Raw genomic sequence first — 27169 nt, forward strand, 5'->3', positions numbered from 1 at the left:
CCCTGACAACCTCTTTTTTGCCTCTGAATTGACATGAATGTAAATACAGTCATCAACCAGTCAACTTGTGACCAAGGTGATGACGTAGTATCCACAAGTTTACTGTTCTTTGCCAAATATGCTGACAGTACCTGTGGCAATAAGGACCAATACTTCCACTATCACGATTACTGCTAGCAGAACACAGATGTTCCTCTTGAGCTACAGGTGTGCGTCCTAGAGAAGACCCAATCATTCTGTTGCTTCTTTGACAGGGTCATCTCAAGCAGGAAGGATGTTCCCGATGGTGGGGGTGTTCAGTGCCAGGGGTCATAGTCTAAGGATATTGGCTAAACCTTTTAGGACTGAGATGAGTAAAAATTTCTTCAGCCAGAGATTGGTAAGCCTGTGGAATTCGCTACCAAAGAAAGTAGTTGAGACCAAAACATTGTATGTTTTCAAGAAGAGGTTAGGTAGAGCTCTTGGGGTGAAGGGGATGAAAGGATATGAGGGGAATGTGGGATCAGGTTATTGAGTTGGATGATCAACCATGATCAGAATGAAAGGTGGAGCAGGCTGATAGGGCCAAATAGCCAATACTTGCTCCTATTTTCTATATATCCAGCATGCCTCATTCATTCAACTGGTGAGTTGGGAAGCATGAAAGAATGTGCATTTTCATCTTTAATTGGTGTATATCAAACTCCCAGTAAGCCAAAAGACTTAGGTCTGTGATAAATTGCCTTTGAACAGATTTTGTTTTGTGAGAAAGTTTGAGAACATAGCCCAACATGTGCTCATGTCTCTTCAGTAAAAATATATCATTGGCAAAGACTTTTATCATTATTTTCAACAAATAAAAACTTCAGGTAACTGAATTTCTCAGAAACATAACAAATATTCCGAAATCAAAGTTATTGTGTCTGATTATTCCTGTGAACTCATTCAAAACAAGTCAATATAACACGGTGGCACAGTGGTTAGCACTGCTGCCTCACAGCTCCAGGAACCTGGGTTCGATTCCTGGCTTGGGTCACTGTCTGTGCGGAGTCTGCACGTTCTCCCCGTGTCTGTGTGGGTTTCCTCTGGGTGCTCCGGTTTCCTCCCACAGTCCAAATGGCGTGCTGGTTAGGTACATTGGCCGTGCTAAATTCTCCCTCAGTGTACTCAAACAGGCGCCGGAGTGTGGTGACTAGGGGATTTTCACAGTAACTTCATTGCAGTGTTAATGTAAGCCTACCTGTGACACTAGTAAATAAATAAACTTTAAAACAATTGGCATTTGTATTAGTTGTAGCACAATAAGTAATTTTGGTCCCAGTGTACTTTAACAGAAGGGGCACAGGGGTAAAGAAATCAGGGCCGGATGCTCAGAGTCAGTGAGCCCCAATTGGGAATCCCGATGGCCTGTTCAATCAGGTCGAATCAGAATTCCCGCTGGGTGTGGTCCCGTTCTGATTCTCTTCCCACTGCTGCCATGTAAATCAGATTCTCACTCATAGCACTTCAGAAGAGCCAGACACAAGATGCTACTCTTTCAATGTTAAAAGAGGAACAGACCACTGAAACTCAATTTTTGCTGTGCATCAGAAGTGATCGGCAGAGAATCAAGGGCCAGAATCAAACAGGGCCACAGTGAAAAATAGTGGGGATGGGACAAGGAATGTTAAAAAGACAAACCTTAAGACTTTGTCTGTTAACTCGCAGAGAATTTGCAATAAATGGATGAATTAATCACGCAAATGGATGTAAAGAGGTGTGATATAGTCGGGATTATGGATCACGGATATAGTCAGGGTTAAGGATTACGGATCACAACATTCCAACATGTGATGAAGTTGTCACCATCCAGAGTAATGCAGGCAGTAAGCCAACTACATACTGCCCCCTGCAAAGCCAAATGCAAACTGTCAGTGATGGGGTGAGAAGAGCTATTCAACAAAGCATAGGAACACTTGAACAGCAGTAGGCCACTCAGCCCCTCGAGTCTGTTCCACGTCATTCAGTGAGATCATGGCTGATCTGTGGCGTAACTCCATATACCTGCCTTTGAGCCATATCCCTCAATACCTTTGCTTAATGAAATTTTATCTATCTCAGGTGTAAAATTAGCAACTGCTCTAGCATCAACTACCATTCGTGGAAGAGTTCCAAATGTCTACCGCCCTTTGTGTGTAGATGTGCTTCCTAACATCTCTCCTGGATAGTCTGGCACTTATTTTTAGACTATGCCCCCTAGTTCTAGAATCTCCAACTAGTGGAGATCATTTATCATTATCTACCCTGTCTTTTCCTGTTAATATCTTGAAGAATTCGATCAGTCACCCACTAACCTTCTAGACTGTAGAGAAAATTGGCCTAATTTGTATAATCTGTCCTCATAATGTAACCCCTAAAGGCCAGGTATCATTGTAGTAAATCTATATCTCCCTCCAAGGCTAATATATTCTTCTTCAGGTGCGTTAGCCCGGATCTGCTCACAATACTCCAGTTGGGGTCTAACCAGTGTTTTGATTAAATGCAGCATAATTCTCAACTACCATTCATTTCAGCTGCAACACATTGAATTTTAACCCTAATATTAAAAACTGATATCTATAACTAAAGTGAAACTCCAATGTCGCCATGAAGTTTCCTAATTAGATAACTTTACCTTTTCCAGAGCGGCAAATGCTGACAGCACCAGCGTGTCTTCAATCTGTACATTTGGAAATGATTCCTCTCCTCAGGATGTTAACAGAGTTACTGTATACCATGAGTTCAGAGACAACACAAAGGACATTTCCACGTTAGGACCATATTCACTGGATAACAACAGTCTCTACGTGAATGGTATTTATCGGTTAAAGGAAATATTCTATTCTATTCTTTTTCAGTTGATCAATTTGATTGTGTTTTTGTGATCAAACTAAGGAAAATTAAACCATGATGAATTTCTACCTGATTCAATGGGCGGGATTTTACGGTCTCACTCAAGCGAGACCAAAAATTCCTGCCCGAGGTCAATGGAGATTTTGTTGTCGGATCCTCGCCCGCGATTCCGTGGCGGCCGAGGTGTTAGAACTCCGGCCACTTTATTTAAGACACTTTTTTTATTTTTCAGGATACCATGAATCAGCACCTTCATCCCGTGAGTATGATTTCTACTTCTACGTTTTCTTAAGATTTCATTTTATTGCAGTGGGAAATAACAAAGTAAATCCTTATTAAACTCTATTTCTATATTGTCAAGTGCATCTACTGCATTAGAGCTGGAACCTTCCCACCATTATTTTCCTGTTTGACCATTCAGGTAAATTCCTGAATTGGAAATGTTTATGACTAAACAGGAATTTTATAGGTGTTATGTTATCCTCTCTCCTTCGTGTGAGGCATGTATGAAGAGGTTGACAACATAGTGGGAGTAACCTGTAGGAAGCAGCTAAGGGCATCTGAAATTAGATCTGTCGCCTGAATTTAGACATAAGCACAAAACTGCAAGTCAGTAACTAACAACAAAATCGGGAGAACCTTCTAAACAGAGAAGCAGTCAGTTACAGGATCAATGGTCAGGATAGTTTGTGTTCCAATTGCATATGTGATGGCAATAATTATTCCTTGGGAAAGGAGGTTAATTCTTGCCATCTCATCCAACCTCAAAAAGCTCTAAAACCAATATTAAATATTCTGTTGTGATTTCAATATTCTTGATTTATTTTACTATCACACTGGAATGAAAATGATGCAATTAGAGATTGCTTATTCTCAGGTTAATGATTATCTATTTATTCATGACAGCACCAATTGTGGTCACAACCCCAAACTTGCAAACAAATCCCTTTGATTTCAATGTGACCTTCATTATAACTAACTTGGCTCCGACAGTGACTCTACAAGATTCCAGTTCTCAGCTGTACAAATCTGCAGCAAGTATTCTTGCTTACAAGGTATGTTCACACTTTAATTTTTAATACAAATAAATATGCTTGTTAATTCTAGCATATTGTCTCTAATTCTGTGGCTGTTCCTTTCCTTCAGTTGGACAACTTGTTTAAGAAGAGCAATATCAAAAAAACATTCTCGGACTGCAAAGTTCTTTCTTTCAGGTAAGGAATGTTGATATTAAACACAATCTGTATCCGTTTCAAGATTATTTCAAAGGACAGAATTCTCAAGAATTGTCAGACTGCCTGTAGAAATCCCGATGCCCTACTGATTGGGGCATTGGCCAAAAACCAGGATTCATGATTGGTGCCAAGGTAATCAGAATTCACCCAACCCACTCCACGGGTCCCATAGCAAGTGGTAATCTGATTATTACGCATATTGGCATAATGGCCTGCTCACCGGACCTCCCAAGGTGGGGTGGCCTGAATGGGGGGTCCAAGGGGATGGGGCTTGAGAGGACCCCCATCTTGATGTTTCTCTTCTGGCGGCGGCATGGCAGGGGGGTGGGTGGAGGGGAGGGGAAGCGGTGGCAGGTGAGGCCTCTGGCTATGTGTGTGGTGGGCTGGGTTGAGTCACCCTCAAGCCTGGCTATTGTGGGGAGGGGAGAGGGTGGATGGATGCACCTCTGTGTTGAGGGGCTGAGGGTGCTCCCCTTGTCACCGGCAGGGTCACCCTATCCGTTGTAATGCAAACTCCTGTCTCTCAGCGCTAAGAATTGGGTCTCCCTTTAAAAAAGATCTCTGCAAAGCCAGGGTGGCTGGTGTGTTTCACTCTGTGGATATTTTTAAATGCTAAAGGTGGGAGGGTCCCACCTGACAGGTGCTGCTAACACCAATGGGAACCACTTCAGTTTTACCGCTAAGGGGAGCGCTTAGAGTGCCAAAGGGTGAACTGAGACCTAGATGTCTGCTTAATAGGATGCTTTTATTTTCTGATCACTCAATTGTACATCTATTCTACAGGTTAGCTAACGTTGAGGACACCAGTGTGTACGCTGTCTGCTCTTTCAGCAATGAGTCTAATCCTCAGGAGGTTAATAAAGTGACTGTGTACCATGAGTTCAGAGACAACACAAAGGGCATCTCCACTTTAGGATCCTATTTACTGAACAGTGACAGCCTCTACGTCAATGGTACTTGACATTTAACAGAAATAGTTTGTTCCTTTTTTTCAATAGGTGTTTTAATATGGCCAAATTGAGTCTAATTAAACAAACCATTGTTTTTTTTAGGTTATCATGAACCAGCTTCAAACCTACAGACAAAGCCCTTTGAGTTCAATGTGACCTTTGTTATAACTAACTTGGCTCCGACAGCAAGTCTACTGTCTTCCAATTCTGCACTGTACAAGTCTGCATCAAGTGTTATTGCTTACAAGGTCAGTCAACAACTTAATAATTAAAACAATATATTTCAATTCATTATATGACATTTGTCTTTAAAACTCTGACTGTTATTCTCCTTCAGCTAAACAACCTGTTCACCAACAGCAAGATCAACAGAACATTCTCAAGCTGTAGGGTTCTATCTTTCAGGTAAGGAACTTTAATATCAAATCTAATCTGTATTTGTTTTGAGATTGTTCATACGTTGAGCAATAATACTTAACATTGCAATGATGTTAACATTTCCAGATATTCTACACAATTTTGAATGTTAACTAGCATTATTGAAGTGCATTTTATTTTTCGGTTGGATTTACATTGAATCTCCTGTTGCTATAAACAGGGAGCATTTCACCAAACAATCAATTTATTTGAGTTTTAAATCATTGAGTACATCAGTAGAAGAAATTTTACTGTTCACAAACCAAAGGCAATTTCCTGCAATTGATCCAACCGATGTGTTTACTGAGATAAATTGTTATGAGCAATATTTGATATTTGAGAATTTGCAATTTTTATCCTTGTCAGACTACAAAATTTGCAGCATGCTTTCTTTAACGGTCTCCGCATAAGACTCCCTGTGTAATTCGCGGAACATGTGGATCAAGCCCTTCTGATGTTGGGTTTGAGGAATATTTGTGGTCCAGAAAGTAGGGAGGTTTTCTCTGCACCCAACTCCACTATAAATAATCTGGGACTAATTGACAGAGATAGCCAGCGCTTAAAATGTAGGTGTCACATTGCCCAGCACTAAATACCTCAATTTGAAACAAAGATGAGAGAGAAGAATTAAAATGTGAAGAAAGTAACAAACTGTATCAAGCTGGAGATAAGAACAATGCAATGCATATATTGCTGTGACTTTATTTTCCTGTTTCAACACAGACCATTCCAATAGAAATTGTTCTTGCTCGCAGGCAGTGCATTAAATCGGACTTGTCATTTCTGCTAATTTTATTGACATATTCATTTGGTGCCACTGTCCGAAACAAATTTAAACCCCAATGTTTAACTAACTCATCTAATTAACGATCTGTTTGTTTTCCAGTCGGGCAAAGGTTGGCAGCACCAGCGTGTACTCAATCTGCACTTTCGGAAATGACTCCTCTCCTCAGGAAGTTAATAGAGTTACCGTGTACCATGAGTTCAAAAACAAGACAAAGGACATTTCCGTTTTGGGAACATATTCGCTGGATGACAACAGCCTCTATGTGAATGGTATTTAGCATTTAAAGGAGATGTTCTGTTCCAATGGATTTAATTTTAATTGAATGTTTTGAATCAAAGAGATTTTAAGCAAACAAACAATTTTATTCCACTCTTGAATAATGATTTTCCACCTGGCTCATCTGATTGGAAACATGCTTTTGATTTTTCAGGTTACCATGAATCACCTCCTTCAATCAGTGAGTATGAATTCTGTTTCATTATAGTCATAGCAACATAGCAAATATTTTACCAAGCACCTGCAGTAAAATGTACCCCACCTTATTAATTGTTCAAAGCCAGCCAATTGTTGATGAACTATTCAATTGTTTAGTCATCAGGCAAAAATATAGTAATAGAATCATAGAATCCTACAGTGCAGAAGGAGGCCATTCAGTCCATCAAGTCTGCACCGACCACAATCCCAGCCAGGCCCTATCCCAATAACTCCATGCATTTAGCCTAGCTAGTCCCCCCTGACACTAAGGGCCAATTTAGCATGGCCAATCCACCTAACCCGCACATCTTTGGACTGGATGTGAATTTTTAGAGTCGCATCAGGAACTGGAAGATGATAGATGCCTTCTGTACAGATCACTTCCTTTCCTGATTGATTGTCTTGTGAACTTGCTTTTATTTCTTCTGAGGCGACACAAAGTTAAATCCCTGGATTAAATGAAAATGATCTTAGAATACAAGGTGGTGCTAAACATTGCTAACTCAGAGGCTAATTATTAAAGCATATCATGCTAGTCCATTCCACTTTATTTTTGATGTGTTTTCAGCAATGCCCCTCATGACCTCTCTTCAAACTAGTGTCAATGGTATTTCACAAAATATTGGCAAGTTTGCTGAGCCATGTTTATAGATGATTGGGTTTTTGTTGCTTATTCCCCAGTCTGTGGGCGTAACATCAATCTCCTAAAATCATTCACCTGAGCTTTGGTTATTTTATCTTCATTTCTTTTAAAATTCTGCAATATACCCAATGATATTCAAATGTGTTGCAAACATTTAGAAATAAATGATAGCAACACTTCTGTGGGACAAGACATCTGTCTACCATCTTCCTGAAATCTCGGCCCCAAGTAATTTTGTTAATTTGGCCACATTTCCAATACACGGAGATGGTCTGCCTCAACTTATATAAGGCTTCTGATCTGTAATCTATTGCCCTGGACAAAGCAATCCTTTCAATTTTAAATAAACTCTAACAATCCTGGACACCAAAAATCAATGGTGCTTCTTACACTCAGTGAAGCTGAGGCATGGAGACTGAAAATACCCTATATTTCTTCCTATTTTTCTCTCACAGTGTCCATCCGGAATGAATGGATGCACCTCTGCCTGATAGTGGGAAGAATGATTCCCCGACTTTGTTAGAATGTAACCAATGATAACATTGGATCTGTTGTAGTGTGACGGATGGTAACATGCTGTAAGGGTCAGCTGACCCAGTAAACTATGTAACCAATGACAGAATGATGTAGTGGTCAGCTGACCAGCTGATTCAGTATAAATAAGAAGCTGCTGGGGTTTGTGGGAGCTTGGGATGGCCCAGGGTGAGGCCACAAGAGCTGGAGTAATGCAGTTCTGGATGAAATCTTTTTCTTTGATTTATAATTTGGAATACGTTTTGTTTCATTTCATTGCACATAACTGAAGAGTTCCTTCTGCTGGGTCAACAGACTTGACTGTGTTCTACCACAGAACTGAAGAGGAAATTTGGCTTTGTGCTATTTTAAATAGCTGAACAGAAGTTCTGCTGATGCCTCACCCAGTTTCAACAGGCTAGGGCAAATCTATGCATTGTAGTTCATGGTTTTACAAATGACCTCTGCAGACTGAGAGTTCTGGGCTTAATATAATCCATAAAGAAGCCAGATTTATTTCCAGACTGGATTGAATATCTGTGGTTCCAAAGACATTAGTTGCCATTTGTTAAAAACTGTCCTATGTCCCAAATCATAGAATCCCTACAGTGCAAAAGGAGGACATTCGGCCCATTGAGTCTGCACTGACTCTTGGACAGAGCAACCCACTCGGGCCCTATCCCTGTAACCCCGCACATTTACCCTGCTAAACCCCCTAATGTACACATGATGAGATGCTAAGGGACAATTTAGAATGGCCTACCAACCTAACCCGCACATCTTTGGACTGTGAGAGGAAACTAGAGCACCGGAACACGGTGAGCACGTGCCCACAGGCAGTCACCCAAGGCCAGAATTGAACCCAGGTCCCTGGCGCTGTGAAGCTGCAATGCTAACCGTGATTTAATACAATCAGGAATGAAAGTAGGGCTTTTATAAAATCACAGTTCTTTCACTATTAGAGAAACTTGTGTACGGGCATATGTTTGTACACATGTTCATGTGGATATTTGCATATGAGTACATACAGCAAGATCAATAACAACAAGGTGTCCAAATTTTAAATAAAACAAAATCCTTTTCTTAACTTTAATTAAATGCATTTCAGAAAGTTATCTTTTGTCACATCCTCCAATGGATGAACTCAAACAGATTTTTTTTACATGATAGCATTTTGCAAGGCAACACTACAGATCCAAAGTTAATTGAGAAGATCTGATTTCAATGACACAACAACTACTTGCTTTACAAGTAATTGGTAAAGTTACAAAATGGTTTATAACAGTGCGTTGTTTTCCTTCCCTATGTATGGTATGCTTTGTATAGCGTGCAAGAGACAATACTTTTCACTGTATACTAATAAATGTGACAAATCAAATCCAACCAAATAATTATTTACTCTTTCTTATAGCGGAAGCACCCATTGTGGTAGTGACCCTACAACCCAACGAAGGGACAAAGCCCATTGATTTGAATGTCACTTTTACCATTGATAATCTGGCATTTACACCAGCTTTACAAAATCCCAATTCCCCTCAGTACACAAGCGCATCAAGCAATGTCATTAGCTCGGTAAGTCTACAGCAGAATCCGGTATTATTGATTGATGTGAATCAGAATGTTTCGATTGCGTGCTCTTCCCTCTATAACTGTCACCGTGGATTTTCTTTTTGCAGCTCAATAATCTGTACAAAAACAGCAAGATAAAGGAAACATTCACCAATTGTAAACTCGTATCTTTCAGGTAAGACAAATTTCTATTGGCTGCCTATAGTCTGCAGAGTTGTTTCTGAAGGGATATATTTTGAGGACAGCATATGTTTAATATGTTTAAATGGAAAAACAGAAAATTCTGGCAGTTAGGAGGATAGTCATTATCTGTAGAAAGAGCAAATGGGTTAATGATTTGGGGCCCCGGGTTCAAATCCCATCACGGCAGATGGTGGAATTTGAATTCAATAGAAAAAAATATCTGGAATTAAGAATCTGCTGATGATCATGAAACCCATGTCGATTGTCGGAAAAACACACCTGTCCTTTAGGGAAGGGAAGGAGGGAAATCTGCCATCCTTACCTGGTCTGGCCCACCTGTGACTCCAGGTCCACAAAAATGTGGTTGACTCTCAACTAACCTCTCAAGGGCAACTTAAGAATGGGGCAATAAATGCTGGCCAGCCAATGATGCCCATGTTCCACAAATCAATTTTAAAAATCCCATTCAGGTGAGGAGACTATGTCAGAAATAAGATATTACAGATGAACAGCATTTAAAAGAAATGCAGAAAAGCACAAACAAGCAAGAAAAATGGAATAATATGAAAGGTGCTCAAGAGGTAAACAAAAGGTGGTTAAATGACTGGAACATCATTAACCTGAGACAGTAGGAATGGCAGTGAAAGAAACAAGAGGAAATAAAAACACTTTTACAGAACACAGTTAACATGCAAGCAAGTATATTTATTACATTATTAAATTACACAAGTGTGGGAGGAAACCAGAGCACCCGGAGGAAACCCACGCAGACACGGGGAGAACGTGCAAACTCCACATAGACAGTTACCCAAGGCGGGAATTGAATCCAGGTCCCTGGCACTGTGAGGCAGCAGTGCTAACCACTGTGCCACCATGCCGTCCTTCATCAGCCCTACATCAGTGGCCTGATAGGGGTGAATGCAAAGGTCTTATGCAGGCGTCCATTGGGACAGTTGTAGATTTCCATCTTCAGAAAGAATTTTTAAACCAGTCAAGAAAAGATCTTCAAAGTGACCTCTCTCTTGTTCCCTAAAATGTTCAAATATATAGAAAAAACATATTTGTTCTAAACTGTCACAACATTTCAACAGAGAAAAAAAAGTTGCAATCAGATTGCAGGTGTAGCTGTAAAGCGAATGTAATTTCTACTCCAGATGCTGAAAATTCTCTTAACATCTGCTTGATGTTTGTTTTTCCCAATTCTACCTCAGGAGAAGATCATTTCATCATTGTGACTTGCATTTTATATGCTTTTGCAAATGAAATAGCAAAGTAAACATTACCCACTTCAACAGGCCAATTTTAATCTATATTTTCTTCCGCATTTTTCTGTAATCATAAACGCCATTTGGGAGCTGGTTATTTTTCAAAAGATCCCTATGTATTCTTAATGCAAAATGTCTCAGAATATTAATATTTCAGTGCTAATAGTGTTGTATTTGCAACAATTTTCACTCTATTTTCCTTCAACAGTTCTGCAAATCAAGGCAAGACTAAAGTTGAAACACTGTGTTCTTTTAAAAATGATCCCACTGTTCCAGGCGTTGATAAAGTCACTGCTTATAATGAGTTCAGGGACAATACTGGGAAAATCACTGCATTGGGAGAATATTCACTGAACCAAAACAGCCTTTTTGTGAATGGTATGTACTGATTCAAATTAAGAGATGATTTAACTTGAAAATCAAAACAAATGCTGCAATCTTTTCACAGCTGAAAATTAAAATTAGTTGCATCCAAATAGTCTTCCATAGTTATGAAATGTGTCCCTAACATAAGTGAATCCCCAGAGAAGAAACTTACATTTTGCATTTTAATTTCAGGTTATCAAGAATTGGAATCAACACCAGTAATCCGAGAAGGAGACTTGCCTTTTGAGCTTAACTTCACAATAATAAACAGAAATTTTACTGAAGCATTAAATGACCCAACTTCTGCAGAATATCAAAGCATTAGTGCCAATGTTACCAGAATGGTAAGGATTATTTTCCAGTCACTGCTTGAAATTGAAACTTGTTGCACAGAAAACCAAATGCAATAGTTACTATATTTTCTGAGTGGACAGTTGCATTCTTAAAATCTGTATTTGTAAAAAAATCTTCTTTAGGAATCTTCAATATTTTCTGTTAGACTGATAACACATTTTTTGCAAACCATGCAATCTGTACATTACTATTTACATGTCTTTCAGCTTGAGACGTTATATAAAAACAGCTCATTAAAGGACAGCTACCGCACCTGCAAAGTCACAGGACTGAGGTAAGATGATATACTTTGCGCGTTAGGCACTACTGAGATCAGACAAAGAAATTACCTGAAGAGATTGAACACTTCTTCAGAATCCAAATCTGATTTGTGGACTATGTTTATAATACAATTGTCAAACTTGTGCGTGGAATGATTATAGTGATTATTACAAAGTAACAAGTCACTGCGAAAAAATTCCACAGATATATGGAGCTTAAGATAGTTTTTCATTCACTATTCCCTATAATCTGTGTCAAATGTAATTTGAAGACATGAAAATTTGATCCAGAATGTGTCTTCAAACTGTGCTATAGTGTAAGATGGAATGTGGTTTATAAAACTGTGAACATTACAAATCAATTATTATTATATTTGTTGTACATGTACAAGTACTTTGAAATTGATAAGATATGCTGATTTAAACATAACTTGATATTAGACATTTTAATATACATTTAATCTCTGAATCTTAAACAGATACATTGGAGCATTATGTGTCTGATCAAGTTATTCTGCTCATTTAGGGAATGAATGCTTTTCTTCCACAATCAGTCAGTTTTCTTTCATTCTTCCCGATAGAATTGGGTCAGTTAAAGTTACGTGCATCTGTTACTTCAACCCAAGTGCTGCAAGTGAAGGAGTGACAGCAGAACAAGTTAAAAAAGAATTTGCCACTGGAACAAATAGCACAGACCTGCTTGGAAATACCTATCAGTTGCGAAGTAACAGTTTGGCAGTGGGTAAAGTATCAACTTTAATTGTATTCATTTCTAAAGTTTCAACCATACCAAGGCTGGTTCGTTATTGTACAGGAAAAGGACAGAAGTCAATTTTCTTTGGGAAGGTGTGGTTAAGTTACTTAGTGGTGTTGAACAGGATTGCTCAGCTCCTGTCAAGAGGACCAAATTTTGAGTTTGGCCCAGTTTAATGAATTTACAGCTTATGTCAAAGGTGGTGATTACAGATTTTCCATACAGGCAAATTTCTTCACCAAGGGTGAGGCTCTAAGAAAACATTCCAGAAATCATTGGTAAAAAAAAAATCTTCAAGGGAATTAGCTATTTGTAAATGTTGTTCTTTTTCTCATAAATATCAAGCCTGCCAACAAATTTTTAAAACAAAATACTGTCATTACCAATGTGATTTCTGCAAAATAGATGAAGGCCAGAATCTTTGGGCTGTTTCCGTCGGTGGGCTTTTCCAGTCCTGCCGACTGCAGGTTTGTCAGCGGGGGGTGCATAGAATGGGAAATCCCGTTGACAGTGGGGTGGGGGGTGGGGGGGGGCAACAGAAGACCCCACTGCTGGTCAGTGGCGAGCCACCTCCACCACCGCAAAACACGCCACAAGGGGCATGGAAAGTTCCACCCCAAATGTTCGATTACATTTGGTTGTAGAAAAAAAATTATATTTTCCGAGTTGCTATTTTGAGGAAAATGAAATTCAAAATGATTTTAACTGAGCATCCGCAGAACAACAGCAGTATAATGCAGCAGTCAGGTTGGTGATCTAACTCCTTACCTATTGAAAATGAGAAGTGTGAGAACACCTCCAGGAGGTGGTGTGAGACTGCTTGGGTTTCACACACAATTAGCTTTGATTTTGCACCAAAACAAGGTTTTTTTTTTCATTGAATGGCCCAGATTTTGCAGTGGAAACAATGGTGAGGCTATCCATAGATACTGTCATTAAAGAGAACTTTCAGCTCCGGGTGCTCCGGTTTCCTCTCAGTCCGAACGACATGCTGGTTGAGTGCATTGGCCATGCTAAATTCTCCCTCAGTGTACCCAAACAAGCGTCGGAATGTGGAAACTAGGGGATTTTCACGAATAAATAAACTTGAAACTTAATGCAATCTCAATAATTCAATATATCACATTGAAAATTTAAGTTAAGTTTCAAGTTTATGGCAGCACGGTGGCACAGTGGTTAGCTTCACAGCACCAGGGACCTGGGTTCAATTCCCGGCTTGGGCATCTGTGCGGAGTGTGCACGTTCTCCTCGCATCTGTGTGGGTTCCCTCCGGGTGCTCCGGTTTCCTCTCACAGAACAAAGACGTGCTAGTTAGGTGCAATGGCCATGCTAAATTCTCCCTCAGTGTACCCAAACAGGCGCCGGATTGTGGCGACTAGGGGATTTTCACAGTACCTTCATTGCAGTGTTAATGTAAGCCTACTTGTGACCAATAAATAAACTTTAACTTTTTTCAATGCCAAAAGAGAGAAGGCTGAACTCTGTTCCTCCACAAGCTCATTGAGAAACTCAGCATCCAAATACATACAACTGCATGAAGTATGAGTACTTACCTAATGGATACCCACTAAACAAAAAGGAAAAGGTTGATTATTTACTGGGGCGATAAGTCTGAATCACTGTCAATCAATCACTGTGGCATTGAAAGTGACTTAATTTTTACAAAGGTATGGTGGCATCCTGCGGAGTTCAGGGGTCTCGCCTGACAGCTAATCAGGCAGTTGATAGACAAGGGGTGGCTCTCCCCTGGGGATTAGGACCCCAGAGGTAGAAGTCGCATTTGCTGAATGCTGACAGCCAATTAGATGCCAGTAGCTCTTTAGCTCAGCAGCATCACTGATGAGGTGACCACCGCTCTCTCTGGAGATAACAAGCAGTCCGCACAGGTTTACTTTTCTTTCTCCCGGCAAGCCATAAGGATATTCCTTGAATCCACACTTTGGTCAGAATTGTGGTGGGTTTCATAGCAGCAGCATTTAATCATGCAGGCAGGGATCCCGCTGCCTTCCCAGCTCTGTCCCAATAAAGGGGAGGCCTGTGGACAGCCAATTCAGGCAAAAAGTTGGCAATTCCCACATTGGGGGCCTCCCCTCACCTACGCTGGTATTAACATAGCAGCAAGCAGGTGATTCGCCATGTGAGGATCCCAAAACATTTTATGGTTATTTGTGGCCCTTCAGGAATGTCCCTCAGTCAAAGATTCTCAGTGTATGATCAAGGGCTGGCATTGGAAAGTGGGGTCTGCTGCAATCCATCCCCTTTCTCCAAATCCCTCCCCCAGTGGCGAGGAATTCTGCAGGGAGTAACTCACTTCTCGACACTGCAAAGCCTATCCGCCATCTACAAGGCACAAGTCAGGAGTGTGATGGAATACTCCCCACTTGCCTGGATGGGTGCAGCTCCAACAACACTCAAGAAGCTCGACACCATCCAGGACAAAGCAGTCAGCAAACGTTCATTCCCTCCACCACCGATGCATAGCGGCAAATGTGTGTACCATCTACACGACAGGAACTCACCAATACTCCTTAGACATCACCTTCCAAATCCACAACCGCTATACTCTAAAAGGACAAGGGCAGCAGGTACATGGGAGCATCACCACCTGGCGGTTCACCTGCACACTACACACCATCCTAACTGGGAAATAATTGCCATTCCTTCAGCTGGGTCAATATCTTGGAGCCCCCACACCTTAACAGTACTGTAGTGTACCTACACCTCAGGGACTGCAGCAGTCCAAGGAGGCAACCCACCACCACCTTCTCAAGGGTAATTAGGGATGGACAATAAAAGCTGATCGAGCTAGCGATGCCCACATGTCATCAATGGATATTATAAAAAAAAGGTACTAACAGCAGCCATCTCCTCCCCAGTGGCACTGCCTGCAAAGACAACTGATTGGCTGGCAGCTCTCAGATGGTAGGTCTTGCACCCCCCTGGTCCTTGTTTCCAGGGAAGTGCCTGAGTGCCTTTTAGAAAGAAGTAACACGGCTCTCAGTGCGATCTGTGTTGTCTCCATTAAATATCACTCTCCCAACGCAGAGGATCAGTACTAAGCTTTGACAGTCTATAAAATTAAATCCTTTGAAAGTGCTGAAACAGCACCTCAAAATGGTGAAGCCTTCAAGTGGCCCTTCTACTTCAAGAGCCAATCCAGTGTCCTTAATTGGATGGAGGGCCAGCCCTTTGACCACGAACTGGACAATCCAGTCAAGATTGTTGTTGAATGTCTGCTCCTGACAAGGTGCAGGGTCGGGACCTGCATTTGGCTTGGTCATTGGGGGAGGGGAGCAGTCTTGACCCAAAATGGAAAACCCTGCGGCACGGTAGCACAGTGGTTAGGGCGGCACGGTAGCACAGTGGTTAGCACTGCTGCTTCACAGCTCCAGGGTCCCGGGTTCAATTCCCGGCTCGGGTCACTGTCTGTGTGGAGTTTGCACATTCTCCTCGTGTCTGCGTGGGTTTCCTCCAGGTGCTCCGGTTTCCTCCCACAGTCCAAAGATGTGTGGGTTAGGTTGATTGGCCAGGTTAAAAATTGCCCCTTAGAGTCCTGGGATGCGTAGGTTAGAGGGATTAGTGGATAAATATGTGGGGGTGGGGCCTGGGTGGGATTGTGGTCGGTGCAGACTCGATGGGCCGAGTGGCCTCCTTCTGCACTGTAGGGTTTCTATCTCTGACTCCAATTTCCTTTAACTGGCCCCACTGGAAGTTCAAGATTGCAGAACTTCTCCCAAGTTTTATCCAAAACTGTTAGCTAACTGGGCCAAATGTTGCACGTTAATTAAATTATGATAGATCATAGCGGGGATTCATTTAATATTCAATTATATTTCACTGTTAATTGTTGTGTATTTGTTTTATGCAGAAGCTAAAGCACCAGTCTCCAACGGCAGAACGGAAATCCCATATTGGGGAATCATACTGATCGTGCTGGGCATACTACTCATTCTGTTTCTGATCTTCGCCTTATGTTTATTGGTAAGTGTATCCGATTTTTCAGTCTTGTGCAGGTTCTCATTGCAGTGCTGGAGTCCATGTGCAGCACCTAATGCAGAATAATTCATCAATTGTACGACCAAGTCCAGTGTGGGGCCGTGATACTTAAGATCACGGATCGAATCAGTTACTAGGATTGTCCTTCAAGGCTCATTTGAACACTGCATTCTGTGTATCACAATCTGTTGGGGTTGTTCTGAAGAAGGAACAGGTTATTTCAGGAAAAGCCTGCTCTTAATATGAAACAAAAACATATAATTGGACGCAGTCTTACCGGCCGTTCACGCCACGCTCCCGCTGCAGCGAGGTCAGAGAATTTGGCGGCCAGCCAAATCTCCGTTCGCTGCGGCGGGATGGGAAAATCCCGCTGGCATGAACAGATGGCGGCTCGAGCGTTGAAAGCACAAGGCAATTGGGTCAACACCTGTGAAGAATAAAGGCAGCTCAGTATTCCCGGAAGAGACTTCTTTCAGAATAGGGAGCAAAATAAGTGAGCGAAGGGGAGGGAGGAGCAATCATATCACCAGCGGCTCCAGCTGTACAGAGACTGGAGAATATAAGAAAGCTTGAAATGACAAAACACCATATTCGGATGAGGGGTCGGCTTCAGTGTGCTCTGGTGAAAGACAGGAGCAAAGCAGGTGCTCAAAGAACAAAATTCACACAAATTGCAGCAGCAATTCTTCCATTGACTGCTTTCGCTATAATTTACACACCATAAACTGGGGGTATGTTTCAAGTGGCAGTTCTTTTTTGGTCCCTCCAAAGTAAATGAATTGGACATGGGTAGTAATGAACTGTTAGTATCATAGAATCCTTACAGAGCAGAGAGGGGCCATTCGGACCATCGAGCTTGCATCGACAACAGTCCCGCCCAGACCCTATCCCCATAACCCCACATAGTCCCCCTGACACTAAGGGGCAGTTTAACATGGCTAATCAACCTAACCCTCACATCTTTGGAGTGTGAGTGGAAAGCAGAATACCTCTACAATACTATACCTGTCAGCAGTGCACATTCTGACATGATACACTGGACTGCTTAAAATAAACTCACAAACACATCAAATATGTTTTAAAATTAAAGCGCTACAGTGTAAAGCTGTCAAGTTTTTTTTTATATGAAGTAACATGTCCGGATTAGTGGAATTAATCAATATAATGAAGATGTTTTATGACAGATATAATGAGACTCACACTATATCGTGAGCTGCCCATCAGATTCCCTGGCAATAAGCCAGGTCAGCTTGGCACACGACAAGATCCATCCAGTTGAATCTAATTATTCATCAGTTCAGTCAGTTCTCTGCTGAAAACCTCGCTGGCTGAAAAGCAGTTGCTTTATAATCGGTGGCTGGACCTGAACCTTGTGACAATCCTGTATGGGTGGTTTTAAGCCTTTGTTTACACCTGTCCAGCAGTTCCTGCCACACTGAAGTACTGGGGAAATCAGAGGCACATTTGTTAGCGGCAATGCTGTGGATGCAGCCTTCCACTGGGAGGTCTATGAGCCGTGCAAAGTTGAATTAACTGACAGCATTTGGGAGGCATATTGTTCATGGGGTTCAAGGGCAGCCATAGGCACTCTTTTGAAAGGGTCAACTTTCCGTCCTGAGGTTCCTCACGGTACTTTGTCATTGTTTTTACCACTGAAGAGGGAGTGCCTCCACTTTGAGATCCCCCTTCCTTTCTCGTCTCCTCTTCTCTAATACAACCCTCAGCTTTAATACAGCACCCTCCTAATACAGCTCTCTTCTCTAAGTCACAGATACACACTGTTTATACAGTTAGTCAGTGCACAGAACATTGTTTAAATTCCAATCTACATAGCTTTATTGTTAAACCTCACCCAAAAGCAGGACTGCTATCTGCTCCTAGCTGGAGATTATCTGCTCTGATGTAAGCATTCAAAGCCTTGTTGGAGGATTCTTGCTGATCTCAGATCCTGGAGTGTCTGTGAAGTTCACTCGGGGTATAAATATTTAACTAGCATGTGCCTTTTACTCTTAGCTCTAACCCTCTTTTGACTAAATCCATGCTTTTACCCTAACACCTGTCTGAGGGTACCTCCATTCTGGGCCACCCCAAGGTCTCTGTCCTGCCCAAGCAGTGCCCACCTTTCCTGGATGCACTGGTTGAGGCTTCTGGGTTGCTGACGCTCTAATTGGGTCATCAGCATGAGGAGCTTGTCCACTGTCCCTAATTGAAATCTCTTAGCTGGTCCTGCTGCCAGCAAGTGTGAGCTTGGGTTCCGGTTATTTACCTTATGCCAGAGTCCTGAAACCCACAGTAAAATTCAGCCAATGTATTTTGTATGGCAGTAAATTCAGCTATTCCATTTTTAAAATACGACCTGCAGAATACAGTACAATGACCTTTATTTAACAAAGCACAGAGAGAGGGAATGGCAGTTCACAGCAATGTACACGGATATCGTCACAAGATTTTATCTGTGGAATTTATGTCATGTTGCAAAACAAATGACAATACCTGATACTTCACTAACAAACATTTTAATCTTTTAGATCGCGTTGTGTCTGAAAAAGAAGTATCATGGATCCTACAACATGTTACAGAATGCTGCTGGAGTCTACTTTCCACATCAAAAATACTACTGATAAAAAAATACATGTGTAAAATATGGAATGCTTAAAGTAGAAGAATATGATTGTATTTATGTAGCTGGTATGTAGTATTGGGCTCAAAATTGAGGATGTATGCTTTTCACTGAAAACTAAATTCTGCCAAAAAGAAAAATGCATAATAAAATGGAAACAGCGATGGCTACAAAAATCAGGCAGAAATAATGGTTTCGATCAGTTAAATATTTTAAGAAGAAATGAATTAAGTCGGGATAAATAAACACAACTAAATTAAATATATTGCTCGAGACTTTGCACTCCCATTTACGTTGAACATGACTGGCCATTCACACCCAATGCGAACAGGAGTGCAAAAATCTTGCGAGAGGTCCAGACCGTGTAAAATGTCATTGTCCCGTTGCACTTATCCACGCCCCCCTGCAAGTGATGTAAAGGGATTCCTAATGTTCTATTAGAATAAATTAAAACCTAATTATCGTGTGCCCATGCATAATAATTTCCCCCCCCCCCCCCTTTCATCGCATTATCCATTATGAATGGTCTCCCAAGGTGAGCACCTGGCGAGCAGATCCACCGTAGGAGCTCAGGTGAGCACGTCGCTCAAGGGGGGAGCAGATCATGCCCGGGCAGTATCCTGGCATTGTCACCTGCCACTGGAGACAGTGCCCTGGGAATTGCAAGGGAGTAGTGGGCATGGAGGGTGACCTATTTTTACTTTCATGTATCAGGGCAGCTTTAAAATATGGAACTCCATCTTTAAAACTCTAAGTTGCTCTGATGGAGCCCACCCCACCAGTGTGACATCATGGCATCTATCACTTGGATGTTTCTTTGCTTAAGTTGCTGGTATTATGGTGGAGAAAGCCACCATTGGGGCCAGTGGCTTCAATGCTGCTTTTCTCGCCCACTGCAACACTGCTTCAAATTTCACCCATTGTCCCATGCAAAGATTTGTCTTGGACCTGCAGATCTTTTTTGAATTGCTGATTGACTCAGTGAAAACTACCTTATAACCAGGAAGGAGTCGACTGAGGTGTTTTATTGTTGTGCAATCATTGCTCGTTCGCTTTCCTGATTTGTCGTATTCCAATAAAAGAGCATAACCGGGATTCTCCAATCTTGTCTGAGGCTGGGATCCTCTGGTCCCGCTGCGGTGAATGGCGATTTGTCTGAGCGCCAAATTCTCTGTTCTCGCTGGTAGCAGTGATGGGGAGAGCGAGACCATAGAATTGAAGCCACAGACTTCACATGTTCTACATGCTACAACGATACATTTAAAAGTTGACTTAGAGTATGGCACACAAGGAGTAGTGGAATTTGTGAAGTTAAATACGATACTGTCAAAAGTGACAAATAGTTGAATGTTACTGAGTTTTCGGTCATTCATGTGTATGAGTTGCATTAACGTATTACCACCAGCCTGACATCTTCCACATTATCGCAAATGTTATATTTGTCTATTATCTTGACACAAACCTCAGAGTTAATGACTATTACTGTTGTGATCCGTTAGTTACATTGTATATTTATAACAAACTATTTTAAATAATTCAGATGACAGAAACAGATTAAAGTATTTATGTAAATCTTATTTTTCTGGAAGCTGAACATTTACAAAGTACTCTATTTTTGTAAGTCCTTGCACATAATGAAATCCAAAAATAAACTATGCTTTGTAACATTTCCATATTCTCTTTTGTTGCCTAGTTCATAATTCACATGTTGAGGAGAATAGCTTGTACTTTTAGGTATATAACTTTTGGTTGGAGGATAAAGTGTTAAGTGTAAGATGAAGGATGATCCTGATTGCGAAATAGATAATAATTAATGTCACTTCAACTTAAACTTGGAGTTAATTATACGTAAAAGCTAATATTTATCTGTCTTAGAATGTCAGAAGAAGTGTAAACACTTCAAGAGTGAAAGTGCAAACATCTTTAAACCTTGGGGAGAACAATGACATACGTACATATTCCTTACAGGAATAATTGTAAGGGAAATTATATATGTATGAAAAAAGATTGGGACAGTTGATCAACAGGGAGTTCATTGTGTGAGGGAACTAACATTTCACCCTGTGGGGGGGATTTTCCAACCCCCGACACATGGCCCGTGGGAATTCCAATGTCCCGCTTAATGGGGCGTCGGCAAAAGAAAATAGGACACTCACTGGGCATGAGGGCAATGGGGATTCACCCATCCTGCCAACCCCGATCAGGTTCCCACCCAGACTGGGTGGGAACAGGAAAATTATGCAAACCCGCTACCTGTATTTGGACGGCCCATTCAGTGGCCTGACACCATGCCTCCCCAATGGGAATTGCACCAGACGGGATTTGGTGCTGGTAATGACCAGGATCTGGCATGCTGGACCACAGGGGTGGATGGGGGGATCAGTGACCATTTGTCCCACTGCTGCTGCCAAGCTGCAGAGGGAGGGTCCCCCAGTGGCCGTGGGGTTTGGGGGGCATCAGACTGTGGGGGCAAGGGGCTGATCTGGGCACTGTTCCCTGGGATGGGGTTCCCGTGGCTGGGGTTCCCATGGCTGGACTGCCCCTTCTAGCCCTGGCAGACCTGAAGATCGCTCCTGGCATGGTGATTTGAGGGAGCTCTCTGCTCAATATCTTCATTCCTGCCCACCACCTGTGAAAACCTTGAAGTGGCCTGGTAATCTCCATGCCCCCGGTAACCTGACAGACGTTTAAATCACAGCAGCACCCCATTCGCTCAGAAGCTGCAGGTGTGAACAGACCCTTTTGAGGTCCACTGATAGAGAGGAGACGTCACTTTCAAAAGGAGGAACCATTACCATTCTACCACTAAGAAGAACAAGGGCAGCATGTGCTTGAGAGCAATACCCCTCCAAGTCACACACTATCCTGCATTGGAAATATGCCACTGTTTCTTCACTGTCGCCAGATCAAAATCCCAAAACTCCCTCCTTAACAGGACGGTGGGTGTACACCTATATATACCAAATGGACCACAGTGATTCAAGAAGTCAGCTCACCAATGCTTTCTCAAGATTGGCAATATACACTGGCCTCCTGCTAGAATCGCCCAAACCACATGCACTAATAAAAAAATCAAGTTGTCACTGAAACGCAGTAAACAGAGTAAACACACTGAGGGCAATTTTGTTCTCGCGTTAGCTGTGAGCGCAAACAGCTAGGCACAAAATCTAGCGAGAATAGGAAAATGAGATTCTGGCCAGCAAGATCTCATTTTGCCCGCTCCTCACCGGTGACGTAACAAGGTTCCTGCCCTGAAAAGATAGGGACCACATTTAAATACATTGTAATAAATTTAAATATAATTATCAGGCTCCCTGCCATATATTGCCCCCACATTCGGAATTCCACGATTGGCGAGGTTTACAAATACTTTTTAAAAACAGCAGCTGAAGGGAACCCACAGGGGGTGCCCTGACAGTGCCAACCTGGTTGTGCCAACATAGTGCTGCCAACCAATGCCAGGAGTGGGCCCTCTGGGCAGCTCCATTATGGTGGGTTCCAATTATATGTGCTGGGGGCAGGGAGGGATTTCCACGTATCCGTGGGGGAAGGGGGAAGTATTTTTTTTGTAAAGGGCACCCCGATCTCAGTGGAACCAGCGTTGCCAGCTGCATCAGGCTCTGACCCACCAGCGTGATGGCGGTGATCATATCTCCAGACGTTTTGTGCATGGAGTGCCAGAATATCTGGAGAAAAACCTCGCTGGGCAGCTGAAGAGCTGCACACCGGTTTTCTCTCCCCAGCCAGCACTCAGAGAGTGTAAAATTCCACCTACTGCACTGAACTGAAGCATGTGTTCATTTTCCCAATAATTAAGAGTTATATGAATTTGCCCACAGGCTTTAGTTTTTTAAAATGTATTTATTAGTGTCACAATTAAGCTTACATTAACACTGCAATTAAGTTAGTGAAAATCCCCCAGTTGTCCTGGGTGGTGCTGAGCTTCTTGAGTGCTGTTGGAGCTGCACTCATTCACACTCCTGCCTTGTGACGTGTAGATGGCGGACAGGTTGTGTGGAGTCAGGAGGTGAGTTACTCACAGCAAAATTTCCAGCCCCTGACCTGCTCTTGCAGTCACAGTATTTATATGACTGGTCCAGTTCAGTTTCTGATCACTGGTAACCCAGAGGATGTTGATCGGGGCAGGGGGGCGGGGATGGGGGAGATGGATGCAGCAATGGTAATGTTGTTGAATGCCAAGGGGAGGTAGTTGGTTCTCTTTTCTTGGAGATGGTCATTGCCTTCACTTCTGTAGTATTAATGATACTTGCCACTTATCAGCCCAAGCCTGGATTTTGTCCAGGTCTTGCTGCATTTGGACATGGACTGCTTCAGTATCTAATGAATTGTGAATGGTGCTGAACATTGTGCAATTATCAGCAAACATATAGATTTCTGCCCATATAATGAAGGAAAGGTCATTGATGAAGCAGCTAAAGATGGTTGGGCCTAGGACATTACCCTGAGGAACTCCTGCAGTGATGTCCTGGAGCTGAGATGACTGACCCCCTCACAACCACAACCATCTACTTTTATGCCAGACATGACGCCAACCAGTGGAAAGCTTTCCCCGTGATGCACATTAACTCCAGTTTTGCTAGGGTTCCTTGATCAGTCAAAAACTGCCTTGCTCATAGAATCATAGAATCCCTACAGTGCAGAAAGAGGCCATTTGGCCCATCGGGTCTGCACCAACCACAGCCCCACCCAGGCCTCACCCCGATATCCCTACATACTTACCCGCTAATCCCTCTAACCTACGCATCTCAGGACACTAAGGGGCAATTTTTAGCATGGCCAATCAACCTATCCCGCACATCTTTGGACTGTGGGAGGAAACTGGAGCACCCGGAGGAAACCCACGCGGATACGGGGAGAATGCGCAAACTCCACACAGACAGTGACCCAAGCCGGGAATCGAACCCAGGTCCCTGGAGCTGTGAAGCAGCAGTGCTAACCACTGTGCCACCGTGCCACCAAGGGCAGTCACTCTCACCTCAACTGTTGAGTTTAGCTCTTTTATCCATGTTTGGGCTAAGTCTGTACTGAGGTCAGGAGCTGACTGACCCTGGCGGAATCAAAACTGAACATGCAGTGAGCAGGTTATTGCTGAGTAAGTGCCACTTTCCATCACTTTGCTAATGATCAACAGTAGAGTGATAGGGCATTCATTGGCTGGGTTGAATTTGTCCTGCTTTTTGTAGACAGGACACAGCTGGGCAATTTTCCACATTGCTGGGTTGATGCCAGTGTTGTAGCTGTACTGGGGTTATGCTTGCAGACTGAATGAAGGTGTTCTGTAAAATGGTCTCCCAGTCTGCATTTCGTCATCTCGGTGTGGAGGAGGCCGCATTGGGAGCAGTGAATACTGTAGCCCAAATTAAAGGAGGTGCAAGTGAAATGCTGCTCCACATGGAAGGAGTGTTTGAGGCCTTGGATGCCGAGGAGGCAGGAGTTAAAAGGGCAGACGTTGCACCTTCTTCCATTGCATCTGAAGATGCTGTGGGGTGGGGATGAGGAGTTGGGGGCAATGTAGGTGTGAACCAGGTGTCACAGAAGGAGTGGTCCTTGCGGAATTCTGACAGGGGAGGCAAGAGGAAAATGTGTTTGGTAGTGGTATCATGCTGGACAAAGATCAAAGAACAAAGAACAGTACAGCACAGGAACAGACCCTTCAGCCCACCAAGTCTGTGCTGACACAGATGCCTCTCTAATCTAATATTTTCTTGCCTCTACGTGGTCCATATCCCTCTATTCCCTGCCTGTTCATCTATCTATCCAGATACCTCTTGAACTTTGTTATAGAATCTGCTTCCACCATCTCTTCCGGAAGTGCATTCTAAGCATTCACCACCCTCGAGGTGAAAACCCAGCCCCTTACATCTCTTTTAAACTTCCCCCCTCTGACTTTCAACCTATGCCCCCGAGTAATTGACCCTTCAACCCTGAGAAAAAGACTATCCACATCATCCAAGTCTGTCATAATCTTGTAAACCTCTATCAAGTCCTCACTCATCCTCCGACGCTCCAATGAAGACAATCGAAGTTTGTTCAACCTTTCTTCATAGTCAATATCCTCCAAACCAGGCAACATCCTGGCAAATCTCTTCAGCACCATTTTCAATGCATCAACATCCTTCCAGTATTGTGGCGACCAGAATCGTACACAAGACTCCAAATGCAGCCTAACCAAAGCCTTATACAGCTGCAACATGATTTTCCAATTCCTATACTCAACGCCTTGATCAATGAAGACCAGCGCGCCATTTACTTTCTTGACCACCTTGTCCACCTGAGTTGCCACCTTCAGGGAACTGTGGATCTGCATGTCTAGATCCCTCTGAATGCTAATATTTGTAAAGGCTCTACCACTTACTGTATATTTTCCTTCTGCAGTATACTTTCCTTCCAAATCACATCACCTCACATTTGTCCGGGTTAAATTCCATCTGCCATTGTTAGGCCCAGGTCTCCAGCCGATTTATATCTTGCTGTATCCTCTGACAATCCTCCTCACTATCCACTACTCCCCAATTATTTTATCATCTGCAAATTTACTAATCAGACCATCTATATTTTCCTCCAAATCATTTATATGTATTGCAAACAACAGAGGCTCCAACACCCTGACAAGCGTCTGAGTCGCTCCTCGTCCTTTGGGTTTTCCTGACACATTTTATATAAAGGGGTCTCATCCCCTGATTTATCTAATGTTTGACCCATTGTTAAGAGACTTTGACCACTTGTGCTTCACGATCTTCAGTGTCCTGTTGTCCCTATGCCCACTTCAGGGTCCTGACCTTTGTGTGGGGGATTTCCCCTCTTAACAACCGATCTAAGGCTGCACATTTGAGACAGGCACTTCCTTTCGATCGGCACAAGTAGTGCCATCTCCAACTTCACCTAATTCCCGCCCTTTACTTTGTTTTCTGAAGACAATTTAATAAATACCCCACAAGAACAACAGGCTTTAACAACTTCTGCTCTCAATCTAATGCAACAACAACTACCTACATTCGACAAGCAACCAGACCACACAAACATACTGAAATACAAAAACTACTCGAGTTATTAGCTCAATCTTAGATTTTCTCTAATCGATTTTCCATCTTGCCAATTAATTTATAATATTTCCCGAGCAAGTTGAGAGAGCATAGTTCCTTTCTCTCAAAATTCTGTAACACACATTGCACACTCCCTCCTTTTTTTTAAGAAGGACCACTTTTTAGAGGACTTGAACTTCAATTGCTATCGACCTAGGGACTCAAGTCAACCAGGGGACTCAAACCTCCCAGTTTTGATATACCAAAACCCTGGGGACTCTAACCTCCAGGTACACATGGGGGACTCGAACCCTCCAATATCTTACTGAATAAACCTGGGGACTCTAACCACCAGGGCAACCGGGGGACCCGAACCGCCCGGTGTAGGACTAGTCAGTGTTCAAGGACGTAAGTCGTCTCTGGATTCCGTCTATACAGGGCCTTGGCGGATGAGGGGTCGACTGAGTATTAGTTCAGTGAGAGAGACCAAGGTTAATCTTACCTTGTGGGCCCGTCCATCTCACGTTACCGACACCCAGACGATCGCTTATTCAGTCCACCTCGGAGGAAATCTGTATATGTTGGAACCCTGCTCACTGCGCCAATTGTTAAGTTCGTTTTCGCAAGACTCTCCCGTCCTTGATACAAAAGCAAAACACCAACAGTGTCTAGGTTAACACAACCATTTATTCCTTTACATGTAAATGGCTGACCTACGTTACTCAACCCTCAGTCAGTGCTGGAGGTTGGTTGGCGAAAGGCGCCCAAAGGGACGGGACAGCCCCCTTATATACAATTCAAAGACAGGGTTACATAATCGGGAAACAACAGAAAAGAACATTTCGATACCATATTGTCAACCGCACCTTAACTGGTAAGACAAGAACAGG

At 42.6% G+C, this 27169-nt stretch overlaps 1 protein-coding gene across 1 annotated transcript in view; it reads left to right on the plus strand.

Annotated features, from left to right (window-relative positions):
* The window catches only part of LOC144479696 (mucin-16-like), a 65210-nt gene extending 44303 nt beyond the window's left edge, over positions 1–20907 (plus strand). Inside the window, exons 60-76 of the mRNA XM_078198724.1 lie at positions 2642–2811; positions 3083–3109; positions 3757–3905; positions 3997–4064; positions 4869–5038; positions 5138–5283; positions 5373–5440; positions 6339–6508; positions 6670–6696; positions 9281–9441; positions 9546–9613; positions 11095–11264; positions 11445–11596; positions 11813–11880; positions 12448–12608; positions 16489–16601; positions 19145–20907. Coding sequence (XP_078054850.1) covers positions 2642–2811; positions 3083–3109; positions 3757–3905; positions 3997–4064; positions 4869–5038; positions 5138–5283; positions 5373–5440; positions 6339–6508; positions 6670–6696; positions 9281–9441; positions 9546–9613; positions 11095–11264; positions 11445–11596; positions 11813–11880; positions 12448–12608; positions 16489–16601; positions 19145–19237 — 1981 coding nt within the window. The 3' untranslated portion in view covers positions 19238–20907. The remainder of the gene's footprint in view (positions 1–2641; positions 2812–3082; positions 3110–3756; positions 3906–3996; positions 4065–4868; positions 5039–5137; positions 5284–5372; positions 5441–6338; positions 6509–6669; positions 6697–9280; positions 9442–9545; positions 9614–11094; positions 11265–11444; positions 11597–11812; positions 11881–12447; positions 12609–16488; positions 16602–19144) is intronic.
* Positions 20908–27169: the final 6262 nt, after the last annotated feature.

Source organism: Mustelus asterias, chromosome 26 (assembly GCF_964213995.1).
Source record: "Mustelus asterias chromosome 26, sMusAst1.hap1.1, whole genome shotgun sequence".
NCBI classification, from domain to species: Eukaryota; Metazoa; Chordata; class Chondrichthyes; order Carcharhiniformes; family Triakidae; genus Mustelus; species Mustelus asterias.